Source organism: Coturnix japonica, chromosome 12 (assembly GCF_054131305.1).
Source record: "Coturnix japonica strain WE chromosome 12, WE-NBRP24, whole genome shotgun sequence".
NCBI classification, from domain to species: Eukaryota; Metazoa; Chordata; class Aves; order Galliformes; family Phasianidae; genus Coturnix; species Coturnix japonica.
In genome coordinates, this window is record NC_140674.1 from 5,147,869 (window position 1) to 5,160,071 (window position 12,203).

At 54.8% G+C, this 12,203-nt stretch overlaps 3 protein-coding genes across 15 annotated transcripts; 1 reads left to right on the forward strand and 2 right to left on the reverse strand.

Moving 5' to 3' along the window:
* The first annotated feature begins 820 nt into the window (after positions 1–820).
* Positions 821–7,121, forward strand: TM4SF19 (transmembrane 4 L six family member 19). Of its 5 annotated transcripts, none has more exons than XM_085512756.1 (6): positions 821–1,092; positions 1,621–1,804; positions 1,924–2,001; positions 2,470–2,636; positions 2,725–2,946; positions 6,996–7,111. In XM_085512756.1, exons 1-6 carry the CDS (start codon positions 959–961, stop codon positions 7,012–7,014), a joined length of 804 nt encoding a protein of 267 aa, XP_085368882.1. In that variant the 5' UTR covers positions 821–958; the 3' UTR covers positions 7,015–7,111. The 5 variants fall into 5 exon arrangements, with proteins under 5 accessions (XP_085368882.1, XP_015726605.2, XP_085368883.1 ...); XM_085512757.1 differs by lacking the exon at positions 821–1,092 and having other exon boundaries at positions 1,300–1,804; positions 2,725–2,782; positions 2,867–2,946; positions 6,996–7,121; XM_015871119.2 differs by lacking the exon at positions 6,996–7,111 and having other exon boundaries at positions 2,725–3,050.
* On the reverse strand, positions 3,391–5,701 carry NEU4 (neuraminidase 4). Of its 9 annotated transcripts, none has more exons than XM_085512747.1 (4): positions 5,641–5,701; positions 5,119–5,324; positions 4,789–4,922; positions 3,391–4,636 (listed from the first exon to the last, which is right to left on the reverse strand). In XM_085512747.1, the coding sequence occupies exons 2-4, from the start codon at positions 5,175–5,177 to the stop codon at positions 3,744–3,746; spliced, it is 1,086 nt and encodes a 361-aa protein (XP_085368873.1). In that variant the 5' UTR covers positions 5,178–5,324; positions 5,641–5,701; the 3' UTR covers positions 3,391–3,743. The 9 variants fall into 9 exon arrangements, with proteins under 9 accessions (XP_085368873.1, XP_032302444.2, XP_085368871.1 ...); XM_032446553.2 differs by having other exon boundaries at positions 4,789–5,044; XM_085512745.1 differs by having other exon boundaries at positions 5,119–5,467.
* Positions 6,598–11,392, reverse strand: GAL3ST2 (galactose-3-O-sulfotransferase 2). The gene is made up of 4 exons (XM_015871114.2): positions 11,142–11,392; positions 8,834–8,920; positions 8,379–8,658; positions 6,598–7,967 (listed from the first exon to the last, which is right to left on the reverse strand). The coding sequence occupies exons 1-4, from the start codon at positions 11,264–11,266 to the stop codon at positions 7,128–7,130; spliced, it is 1,332 nt and encodes a 443-aa protein (XP_015726600.2). The 5' UTR covers positions 11,267–11,392; the 3' UTR covers positions 6,598–7,127.
* Positions 11,393–12,203: the final 811 nt, after the last annotated feature.

Below are 12,203 nucleotides of genomic sequence, written 5' to 3' on the forward strand. Positions count from 1 at the left end.
GTGAATGTTCCCACCTGTGGGTAAGTTTTAGTGGTGGAGACCGAGTTATGGGATGCTACCAGGAGGAGCAGGAGAGACACCGAGTTGTGCTGAGCTCAACTGGATGTGAATGTGGGTGGGGGCTGAACCATGGGCTGGGGGATGTGCTATGCTAAGGAGGGAGTCGTGGTGCTTGTGAAGCTGCTCCATCCCACACTAAAATCAGGTCTTTCTTTTGGTTACTATTAGAGAATTGGACCGGGAGTGGCTGTAAGGATCAGCGTTCTTGGGGTAAAGATCTGGTTGACGTCTCATGCTGAGTGGCTGGGAGGTGTGATTGACCATCCTGTGTGGAAAGCTTGTTGCTGTGACGTAGAGGACATGAGATAAGATTGCAACACATTTTCTTCCTGTTAACTGAAAAATGCTTCCTCTCAGCATAAGTAGAGAAAGGAGAAATGGAATTATTCCCTGCTGTCAGGCATCCTACATGAGAGCGCGTACCCTTTAATGCTCATCTGCCATGTGGAGCCTGAGGGCTACAGCTCCGTTTTCTATTTCTCTGGTGGCACAGTGCAGTTCAGGCAGGTTTTATAGTCTCAGTGTCCCTGTTATAGTTGGCCTGGAAGCAGAAGAAGCCATTCTGAACCAAGCTGGGCAAATACCATTTGCACTTACCAGTATTCCTCCACTGGCTAAAGGTCCTATGCAGGACTCCTATCCATGCTGGACTTTCAACAGCAAGAATTGATGTATTTTCTTGCAGTCTGCATGGCTGGTGGGTCTCTCCCTGCCCAGGGAGCTGTGCTGCTCCTCCTGTGTTCATTTGCTTTCTGGATCTGCTTCCCTTGAGACAGTTCCGTTGTAAAGGAAACCAGTAGTGCTGCTGGTGGGGGCTGCCTCGTGCGGAGGGAGTCATCCTTCCTCATGAGCTGCGTGTTTGTGTGGATGATGGTGACACGACTGATGCAGTGGGTGGATGTCCGGGATGGACACGATAAATAGCACCCGTGGGAGATGCTTGTCAGCATTCTTAAAGGACGGAGCTCCTCTGGGGAAGGGTGAGAAGTTCTGGTTTCACGCAGCCGACGTCTCTACCAGATTTGCTCCCAGGTAAACCAGGAGGGAAGCAGGATGGTTTCTGCTGACACTGCTTGAATCCTTTTGCTTTAAGCCATGGACTTGGCTGGTCATTTCTGAGCTCAGTGAGGGATGAGATTCCCCCAGGGTGAGGGCAGCAGTGGAGGGGGAGGAGAAGTCCCTGCAGCAGGCCTGAGGTGGGAGCAGCCCCCTGGGTGAGCTCCAGGGAAGGAGGAGGAGGTCTACAGAGGGGTGATGGACTCAGTGCTGGGCCCTCCTGGCTCTGGTAGAACAACAGGAAGGGTGAGAGATCTTGGGTTTGTTACCAAGGTGGAAAGCAGGAAGGAGATAGAGCTGCCTTGGATGGATGGGTGGTGGAGCTGGTGGTCTGCTTTGCAGCTCCCAGCTCCCAGCAGCAGTGCCCTCACATTGGGTTGGAGCCCCATTCCTCCAAAGGAGTGGGGCTGTGATGCAGCTCTTCCCATGGAAACAACCACGTAACACCCCACGGGTTCTGCTTCTGCAAAGCCAGAGCTGCCTCCTCCTCTCTTTTCCATGCAGGTCGGTCATGTGTGTAGGGAGATGCAGCCGCATTGTGGGCCCCTGCTTGCTGGTGCTGGGCATGCTCTCCGTGCTGGCCAGCATCCTGCTGCTCTTCCCTGGCGGGGCCTGGCAGTACCTGGTGGATGGGCACATCAGCAGGAGGGCAAAGATCATGCCGGGCACCTGGGGAGGCGGCGTCATGGTAAGCGCTGTGTCTTGCACAGCATCCTCCAACATGCACAGAGCAAGGAGACAGAGCAGCATTGGGTGGCCTGCTCGTGTTTCCCTTTGTCCCCTCAGGCCACTTTCTCCTTCCTGCAGGTGCTGCTGGCAGCTACCCACATCACTGCTGTGGGATGGCGATGCGCCTGCTGCTCTGACTGCGGCACCCGTCGGAATGTAAGTCAGCATCAGCATAGAGGTGGTACCAAACAGTGCGGGATGGGACATGGTGGGGCGTCCCCTCTCCTGTGGGTGTGTGGTGGGGGATTGTAGGGTGCCTCCTCTCCCTTGGTGGGACATTATATGGTTCCGCCTCAGCTGTGTCCCCATGGTAGGACATTGCATGGTGTCCTCTCCACTGTCCTGTGGAGGGACATCGCACAGTGTCCCCTCTGCTGTGGCCATGTGGTGGTAACCTCACGGTGGGATGTCTGGGGAAGGCCACCTCTCATGGGCACGCAGTGAGTCATTGCATAGTGCCACCTGCCCTCTGGCTCCATGGTGGAACGCTGCATGGTGTCCCCTCAGCCATGTCCCCGCAGTGGGATGCTGTGTGATGCCCAGCCTCCTGAAGGTCGGGACATGAGCACGGGCTCCTCCTCCCTGCCCTCTTCTACCCATCTCTAACCCCCATGCTCCCTGCAGGCCTTCCTCTCCGTTGTCCTCTCCAAGCTGGCTCTCCTGGGCTCTGCCGCCTGCTTCTTTTTCTCGGGGCTGGGCCTGACCGACGGCCCTCTCTGCCTCTACAACACCACTGAACCCAGTAATGGCCTCGTCTGGGACTACCCCTTCGTGGACACACCTGGCGACAGGTACAGAGCCCTCACACTGTCAGCAGCAAAAGGAGGGCCACGGAGGGGAAGGCCTCGTGTGGCTCATCCCCTCCCTCTCATGGCACAGGGGCTTGGCGGATTCCTACCTGTTCTACCCGAGCACCTGGAGCACCTGCCTGGAGCCGGTGGGCATCGTGGCGTGGCACGTCACCTTCTTCTCCCTCCTGCTGTTTATCAGTGCTGCTGAGATGCTGCTAACCTTCCTGCAGATCATCAATGGCTGCGCTGGGTGCCTCTGCGGCTTCTGCGAGGGGAAGGAGGCAGGGCTGTCCCGTGTGCCTGGAGTCAGGTGAGACCACGTGAGAGCAGACCGCTTCTGCTCAGCCCATGTCTTCCATTCCACAACACACCTGAGCCACGTATGTAAATAAAAGCCTAATTTATTTTTGTTAAGCTGGTTGTCCCTCATGTGATGGGGCAGCTTGGGCTCCCAGCTTGGACAGGGCTGGGGCCATGGATAGAGGTGTGCTGGAGGAGAGGCAGTGCTGGAAATGGGGTGCGGGTCCCTCATAATTCACACATCAGGCTGGTGCCCCTCAATGTGTATCTCATGGGGTCATTAAGGTTGAAAAGACTCTGAACACAACCCATCCCAGCATTCCCACTGACCATACCCCTCACGACAACGTCTGGATGGTTTCTGGTTCCAAAGGTATCTGGTTCACTGTGTGTGTTTGGGAAAGCAAAGAACCACTTCTTTAATTCACATGATGGAAGCAGCAGGAGAGCAGCATGAGGAATTGGGTATTTATTCAGAAGGATTTGAGGTGGAGGAAGGGAGATGTGAGGGCGGTAGGACAGAGGGACGATGGCTGGGCACTGGGATGATGTGGTCATATCAGCATGAGCGTGTAAGCCCAACCATCATTTACTTAAAATTAGCAATAAAAATGAGATAAAACCCTTTTCTTGCACAGCAGCCCTCAGCACGGTCCAACTCCTGACCTGGTGTACGTCAGCACAGCTCACAGTGCTGCAGGGCTCATGGCAGGCTGCCTGCAGGTGCCACCAGCTCCAGCCTGGCCACCGGTGGTAGCCGTCCTCCTCTGTCCCTGCCATCCCCTGCCAGGAGCACTGCAGGTGGCTCTAGGAGACACAACAGCTCCTTCTCCTGCGCTTCCTGCGGGGCACTGCGGCTGTCAGGGGGATGTTCTGGAGCACGTCGTGCAGTGTGAACATGCTGAAGGAGATCTGCTCATAGGGCGAGCGCTTCCCGTTCTCATACAGACAGGCAAAAGCGATGGCTGGGCCACCAGAGATGGGGAACTGGCTGTGGGGCAGCTCCATATAAGCCAGGTCTGAGTAAGCGCTCGGACCCTCGTAGATGACCCAGGGCTCAGTCCAGCTGTCTGCGTCCCTGGGGAAGGTGCTGAGGTGAACCCCCATGTTGACCCGTGACATGGAGCTGGTGGGGTGTGAGTAGAGCACCCATGTCGGCGCTTGGAAGAAGGGCCCAGAAGTGCCTTTGGGGTCCCTTTGGAGCGATGCACAGCTGTGAGGTCCCGCTGAAGTCCCGCTGCCAGCAGCCATGGCAGGGAGTGCCTGCAGAGCCGAGCAGGGCTGAGAGCCGTACACCAAAGGTGCGGGGAAGCCGATGATGCTGCCATGGCAGCCGTGTGGGGGCTCGACCAGCCGTGGGACCAGCTGCCCCCCATGGAAGACAGCCCCATCATCAGTGCTCAGCGCCTGGACGCGGAAGCCCAGGGGGCTGCGGGCGTTGCAGTAGAGGACATTAGAACCGTCCTCCTCATCCACCGAGACCAGCTGGCACTCTCCTGTCTGCAGGTTGGGGATGAACTCCCCAAAACGCCAGCCCTGGCCGTGGTCGTCACTGTAGAAGGCAAAAGAGTGCGGGGTGGTCTTGCAGAGCTGCCCGAAGCACTCCTTGCAGTCGATGTGGTAGCTGTAGGCAGGAACAAGCAGCCGGCCCGAGCGCAGCTGGATCCCGTGCCCTGGGCCCAGCGCGAAGGTGGCCCACTCTGGGGACAGGGGGACAAGCATTACCAGTGGTCCCCTCCATCATGAGCCACGTTTCTGCCCCGGACCCTCACTGGACCCCAACCCTGCAGCACAGGCTGCAGCCTGATGCCTTTGCTAGCCCTCCCACTGCCCTGCAGGGCCACGGTGCTACCTTTGATGGCCCGGCCGATGACCTGCTGGGTCAGGTCGGTGGCCTTGCTCCAGCTCTGGCCCTGATCGGCGCTGGTGACGCAGCAGAGGCGGGTCACGTTCTGCCCGGTGACGATCTGGAAGGCTTCAGGTGTCCTGCCCAGCACCGTGATGAAGAAGAGGAAGAGGGTGCCGGTGAACTCATCATAGAGCGGGCAGGGGTTCATCGAGCGGTGGTGCTGCAGTGCCGCCGTCTCCAGCACCCGCATGTCTTCCCACTGCTCAGAGAGGGAGTGATGAGCCCCCCAGCACCCCTGGGGCCATTCCCCCTCCCCATGGGCCCCCATCCCACCTCCACGTAGCTGCCATACACGGTGCCGCGGCGCAGCACCAGCAGGTTGGCGTGGGCATCGTCGGCGCTCAGCCGCTCCTCGGCAAAGGCCAGCAGCTTGGCCACACAGGGCAGGTAGAGCAGGGCTGGCACACGGTATGTGACACCGGTGGACTCCTTCTCAAAGAGCACGGTCCGGGCAGGGAAGTGCCGGGAGCCCATGGTTCCTGCAGGGGACAAAAAGGGCAGCCCCCACCAAATGGGGACCGGGGAAAGGGGATGGGGGAGATGCATGCTGCCGGAAGAAGAGAGAAGGCTGCTCTCCATGCTGCTGGTTGGAGAGGTTTCTGCAAACCCAGGCTGGCCAGGGCTGGGATGGGAAATGGAGGGGCCATCCTCTGAGCTGAGGGTTAGGATCCCATCAGCCCCTCCCTCTGCTGCATTCCCACCAAAGGCCCAGGGGTGCTGCCTGCCCTGTGCTCTTAGCTGGGGCACTCACCTGCATTCTGCCCAGCACCCTGCAGGTAAAGCTCAGGCACTCACCCGGTGCTGCGCAGCGCAGCCCTGTCCCCTGCTGCCGGCTGTGTCTCCCCTTGCAGTGTCCCCCACCGATGGGTCACGGGGCCCAGCAAAAAGCCCTGAGTCAGCAGCAGCACAAAGGCACCATTATCAGGCAGCCAGAGCCTGGGCCCCTCCGTGTGTGTCTGGGCTCAGGGCTGGGGGGAGAGGATGCCAAGGGGATATGCCTCCTGCCTCTATTTCCCTCCTGCCAGCCAGGGAGCGGTGTTGGTGCCTCTGGATCTGCCATAGCCTTGCATTGACATCCCCTCTGCTGCCTGCCCTGCTCCAGCCAACAGAACAGCCCATGGTGGCCCCCTCACCGCCTGGTAGCTCAGTGCCTTGCACACCTGAATGAAGCAGTGTGGAATAAACTGCTCATCAACAAGTTGTGCCACAACTGTCCCAAAACCTTCCCATGCACATCCCTTACTGCTGCCCTGCATGGCAGGGTGGGCACCCTAGTTAAACCTGAAATCCTACACCGTATGTGGAGGCAGGCATGGTAGAAGCTGGCAACAGGCTTTAGAAACCAGTGCCAAGCCCAGCTGTGGTGTGATGGCAATCATTAATGGCAGTGACGCTGCAGCTGTCACTCCGCAGGAGGGTTTGGCACTGCTGTGCTCCCTGCGAGTTGGCCACATGCAGAAGTCCCAGGAGTTTCATTCTCTCCATCACAAGTGGATGCCCAAAGCCAGCAGTGCTGTGCCTCCCTGGACCCCTCTCCTATTTGGTGGGGGAGAATTTGGCTGTGGGAGCAACAGAATGTGGCAAAGCCTCTGCTGGTGTTAAAGCACCAATGCTGCCAGCCCGGAACTCTCATTCCTCTCCCATACCCCTGTGCCTTCCAATGCCGTCTTTCCTGAGCACACTCCAGTCCTCATTTCCCTTCATCCCTTCTCTTACGCGTTCCTAAAAGCAGGAAACCATGATTTGCTCTAGTGAGATTTAACCAGCCTGGAAACAACAACCTCTACTAAGAAAGGTCAAATGCAAACAAGATGATTAAGCTGACGATTAATGTTTAAGTGGAAAGAAAGCCCAGCCCAGCCTGAGAGCCTACCAGTGCCCAGCAGCACCCGGCTGTCCCCTACAGTGTGTACAGTCCCCTGCTGTGACAGCAGCATCATGGACTTGCTCATTACCCAGCTGTGTCCTTGCCTGGAGGCCTTTTGGGAGCTGCTACAGCCTCAGCAAATCTGGAAGGTCCAAGTATGTGGTGGCTGCAGTCTCAGTGCCCAGAAGGGGCCGTGCCCTTTGGAAGGTCTGGCATCCATACAATGAAAGAGGCAGTAAATATAAAGAAATAAAATATGACTTTCTTTTTCTTTTTTTCACAGAATGAATGAGACTGTGTAGAGGTAGCCCTCAAATGACCCCCAGCCTCCCCATCCTGTGCAAGAGTCTCATTGCCACACTTGGCTGATGCGAAGGGCTGCAGCATTGGGATGCTTGAGCTGCAGTGCAGAGCACTACGTCTTCTGGGAACTGCTCCACAGCTTAGGGAAGTTTATGGGCTTCCTCTTCTTGTGCGGGTACTGGAGGGAGTAGAGGTAGGACGTGTACTGCAGCTCTGGCATAACCATTTTCTGGCATTTTTTCAGAGTCTCATTGTCTAAGTCTGGCCTGAGGTTATAACCGAGGATATTCGCCGACCCTGACTGGAAAGGCAAGAGAGCCTTGTCCTTGATGTGAGCCTTCACCACAGCCTCCTGGTCCAAGAGGCAGGTCTCCATCAGTTCCTTCTGTCTCATTCGCAGCCCATTTACCTCCTTCTCCAGCTCCTCAAGCCCTATGGTCTCCTCAATCCTCCTCCAGAAGCTCTGGTTGAAGTGCAGGTAGAGCTTCCAGTCCAGCGAGCACCACTTTTTTACCCTCTCCTTGCTTTCTGCAGTCAGGGCCTGGACAGTCTCATTGCTTCTGGAATTGAGCTTGAAGTAAATCACATCATCTAAATCCCAGCACAAAGTGTGTTTCAGGAGGATCATGGACTCATCAAAGTAGTCTGCTATCAAAATCAGGTGGAAGTTCTGTTCGGTCTCATCCAAGACAGACTGGACATAGTTGTCATTGTCCTCTGCGTTGTTATCATAGCCGAAATCAAACCACATGTTATTCTTGGAGTAGATGTTTCTCTTGTAATCCTCCTTATGGTAATACTTCAGGGGTGATGCCAGGTACTCATTCACATCTTTGGACTTACTGAAGGCAGGAGCTACGTTCTTGTAGTAGACGTAGGAAGATTCCAGCAGAGCAATGGGGTTCCTCAGGATGGAGAAGTAGAAGGTGTTCTCTGCCATCACCTTGTGCACCTGTGAGCGAGGGGGAAGAAGAAGGGCTGTTAGGCCAGGTTAGATCCTCATGTGCCCACGTTTTGAGCATGACCACCACTCAGCTTGGTGTCACCAACAAACTTGCTGAGGGTGCCCTCGATCCCACCTATGTCACTGATAAAGATGTGGAAGAGCACAGCTCCCAGTACTGACCCCCGAGGGACACCACTCATTGCTGGCCTCCATCTGGACATAGAACCATTGACAACAACCCCCTGGCTACGACCATCCGATCAATTCCTTAACCACCAGATAGTGCAGCTTTCAGATCCATATTTATCTAATTTAGAGTTAAGAATGTGATGACAGACCATGCCAAAGGCCTTGCACAAACCCAGGTAGACAACATCAGTCCCCCTTCAGTTTCTCCACATGTGCCGGGGCTCTTACCTCAGTGGGGTTGAAGCGCAGGTGGTTGCACATGATGTTGTAGTTTTGCCCTTGGGTTTGAAAATCCTCCACAAAATTGGCAACGAATCTCTCTGGGTAACCCAGGTGGAAGAGCTGGTCAGCAGGGAGGGCAGCAGTGAGTTTGTACCTCTCGGTGAAGCGGAACAGGATGTTGAGGATGGTGCTGCTGGCTGTCTTGTGTGTCTTGAGGAACATGACGTTGGTCTTGGCTTGGCAGGGCGTGGGGGATGGCAGCAGCTCTGTAGAGCTTCTCTGGAATCTGCAGGGAGGCAACACATGGGGAAAACAGCCCTTCAAGGGCCATACCCCATCTCTTAGACCTGGCAGCATCAGCTTAAATCAAGGGAGCTAATTGGAGCGCCACAGGTTAGCTCCTCGCTGCCCCGTGTGCGTCAAGTCAAGCAGCTGGCTGCTCCTGCTCTGATAAGACTTACAGGTGGTTCCTGCTACTTGCATGGAAGAATCCCAACAGGAAGGCAAGTCCCAGGAACAGGTTGACAAAGAGGAGGTTTTTGATAGACCTGGAAAGAGAACAGAATTTCAATGAATGCTATCTTGAAGACCAACTCACCCCAAATGAGAACCACCAGATTGCATGTTGCCTTCATGACTTCTGTCACTGGGGCCACAATTTCCACCTGGTAAGCACCATCCGTGCCTGCAGCTCTGGGATTTGAGGCAGGACAGAGAAATTGCTATTTTACCCACATTTTGGCCCACGCAAACTGTTCCTTCTTTTCTTTTGTTCTGTTTTATCTTCTGATGCCCTAGAGTTTGTCTGCTCAGTTTATTCTCCCCGAGTATCTCTCAGCAGCCACCAAGACATAGAAAATGAGCGTTCTGTAGGAGCTATGGGCGTTTCCTTGATGGGAAATCTGAGTGTGCCATGCCATGACAACACTCCAGAAGATGGTGGTCAAAAGGGAAAACTGCAATAGATTTGTTTTTGTCAAGGCAGCAGGGACTTATTGGCATAGGAGGCTGATGAATAAGATGGCAGTGCCTCTAACAGACTAGTTATTCTCCAAACAGATGACTCTTCCTCCCAGCCTAGGCTCTCATGTTCGGCTTCACCCACACCTCCTGTGTGCTGTCATCAGATTTTCTCCCCTTGGCCAGGCTTTAAATTGCCTGAGCTCAGAGCTGGAGCCATGGATTGGTCACTTCATCTGCCGGCGCTTTGCCTGGAGAACAGAGTTGAGCCTTTCCCAGCACTAATTAGGCAACACCCATGTTGTCATCGGTTCATTCTAACCAGGACTTGGATAGGCTCTCTGGGAGGTTTGATGTCCACCAAACTTGATCTGACTCCTCTGATCTTAGACCCTTCCTTAACGTGGTACCACGCTTTCAGCCACAGTCTCCAACATGTGATGGGTTTGGCTTTGGGCTTTGGGTTTTGAGAAGACACAGTCCTGTTTACCATCATGGTCGTGGTTTCCCCCTGCCCAGCCAGCAGGAAGCCAGCACTCCCCTGCCTCATTTGGGTAGTTAAAAGGCAATCCCAACTACTTGTGTTTTCCTAGGAGTGCTCTCTGTCCTGGGAAAGAGCGCTGGTGGAATCCCAATGCCAAACACTGGGATGAAATGTTGAAAGACAGAAAGAAAGATGGACACCGGAGGGGCAGAAATGAGGCAAGTTTCTCCAAAGCTTTTCCAATCACTTCCCCCACGTGTTGTGCCTGAAACCCTCTGTCTCTGTCAGTGTAACCTGGTGTAATTCAGCTCCAGGTACAACCTGAGAGGTCTGAATGTAGAACCAAAGAAGCAGGACTGTGAAGAAGGAGCAAAGTTGGCCAAGCTCTGCGTCCGTGCCAGGCCCTGTACATTTCCATAGTCTCCTGACGGCTCTAATGAGCAGGGAGGACATAGGTAGATGTGATAAGAGAAAACTGGAGAAGGCAAAGTGAAAACTGGGAGCTGCACATCAAAGTACAACCATCAATCTGGATGTATAAAGACATGCCATAAAACAAACGGAAGCACAAGAACTTGGGTGCAGGCTGCGGTGCTGCAATGCAAGAGGTGATAGTGCTGCAGAAAGAGGGATGACTTTGCTCTGAGCTTTGCCTCGTATGAGTGCTCTCTCCCTCCTATGAGGGCTGCAGAGCACTTCCCACAGCAAGGGAAGCACCAGGATCTGGTGGGAAATGGCAGCACAAAGTGGAAAGCAGGAAGATTGCACACAGCTGGTTTGTTGGGGCAAATGAGTCAGTGTTTGCCTACAGCATCCCGAGTGCAAGTCATGTGCAAGATCACCAACCCTAGGCAACAAGAAGGAAAGCTGAACTGCCTCTTTACAACCAGTGTCCCCAAGCAGAACTGACAGGGTAATTGTCCCCTGGTGGCACTGACCCCCACTTCACTGCCTGGTGCACGGTGCATTCAGGGCACCCCTGTTACCACCACTGCTTGACTGAAGACACACGGAGCCAAAGTGCAGTACCTGGATGTGCACTGCACGCCTTAAGGTGGGACACCCTTCGGTTTATCTGGATTAAGCTGAAAATAACACACCCCTATAAGGAGCCGCGCCGACACGACGAGGTTCTTTCAAATTAAGAGGCTTGGGATCCAAGAAGACACACACACGGCAAAATTAATCTCTACCTGGAGCAGCCTGTAACTAACTATAGGTTATTAACCACTTATGTGGATTATCTGAGCCGTCTGAACCAGACCTCCCCGCAAACCACTAATGCTAATTCAGTGCCCGCAGCCTTCTCCTCCCTCTCCCCTTACCTTGAAGCACGCCCATGGGTTTTCATGCTGCCACGAGCTGGAAAGGATCTCTTCTGCAAATCAGCTCCCAAACTCCTTTTGTTAATGCCCTCCCGCAGCTCTGAGTGTGCCTCTAATTCTAGCATCCTATCACTGCTATAAATGGCTGGGACAGGTGAGGACAAAGGGAGTGGCTCAGCGGTGGGCGGAAGTTAATCAATTAGCCATGAACCGTTCTGGTATGGCATTGCATTTGCACACATGGAGCTCTTTGCAGGGCTGCCGTAGGAGATGGGGTGTGTGGGGAGGAAAGGACCGAGGGGATCCTTAGCAGGGACTCCCTTACCTGGAGAAGGGTGTAAAACAGGAATGGTGTGCAGGAAATTCCCCTTCGTTTCAGGTTGCATCACTGGCACCAAGTCAAAAATCACAGTGACAGCCCAGTTATTGTAACTGGGGATTAAGAGCACAGACCCTTTGCTGTATCTGAGCCTCGGCAGAAAAACCTTTTGTAGCTACACTGGTTGCGTTATATTGGATGACCCAACTGCTAAGAGACTACTGGAGATACTAACGGCGACTGCAACACACACTGCATGTGAATTTGAGAGTCCACCAAGGCGGCCTTGGGAGAGCAGGGGCTGCCCTGCTCCCATCTCCCCACGCCTGGGAGCCCTGCAGGGCTGGGAGCTGGGCTGCCTCCTCCTCTTCTGCACATGGCACGGGCAGCTCCGCAGTAACTCAGGCAGGAACGGAGCCTGCGGTGCCTCGCACAGCTGCAATTAATCTATATTTGCTGCATTCCTGCTGCCTGTCCTGGCATCTGCTCCTTGCACGGAGGGTATCCGTAGGAGGGCAAGGCAGGGAGGGAAGAAGGGGGAGCAGGAGCTGGGCAGGGCCCATTGTGCGTCAGTGCCCGACCCTATTCCCCAACTGCCTCCATACACACACACGCTGCTTTGATCTCCAGGGCCCAGACACAGTAGGGGAACTGCTGCTCATGGGATGTAGATGGCATTGCATGTAATTTGGACAATAAAATGGTGACGCACAACCCCCAGTCCGGAATAGGGCAGTAAGCCA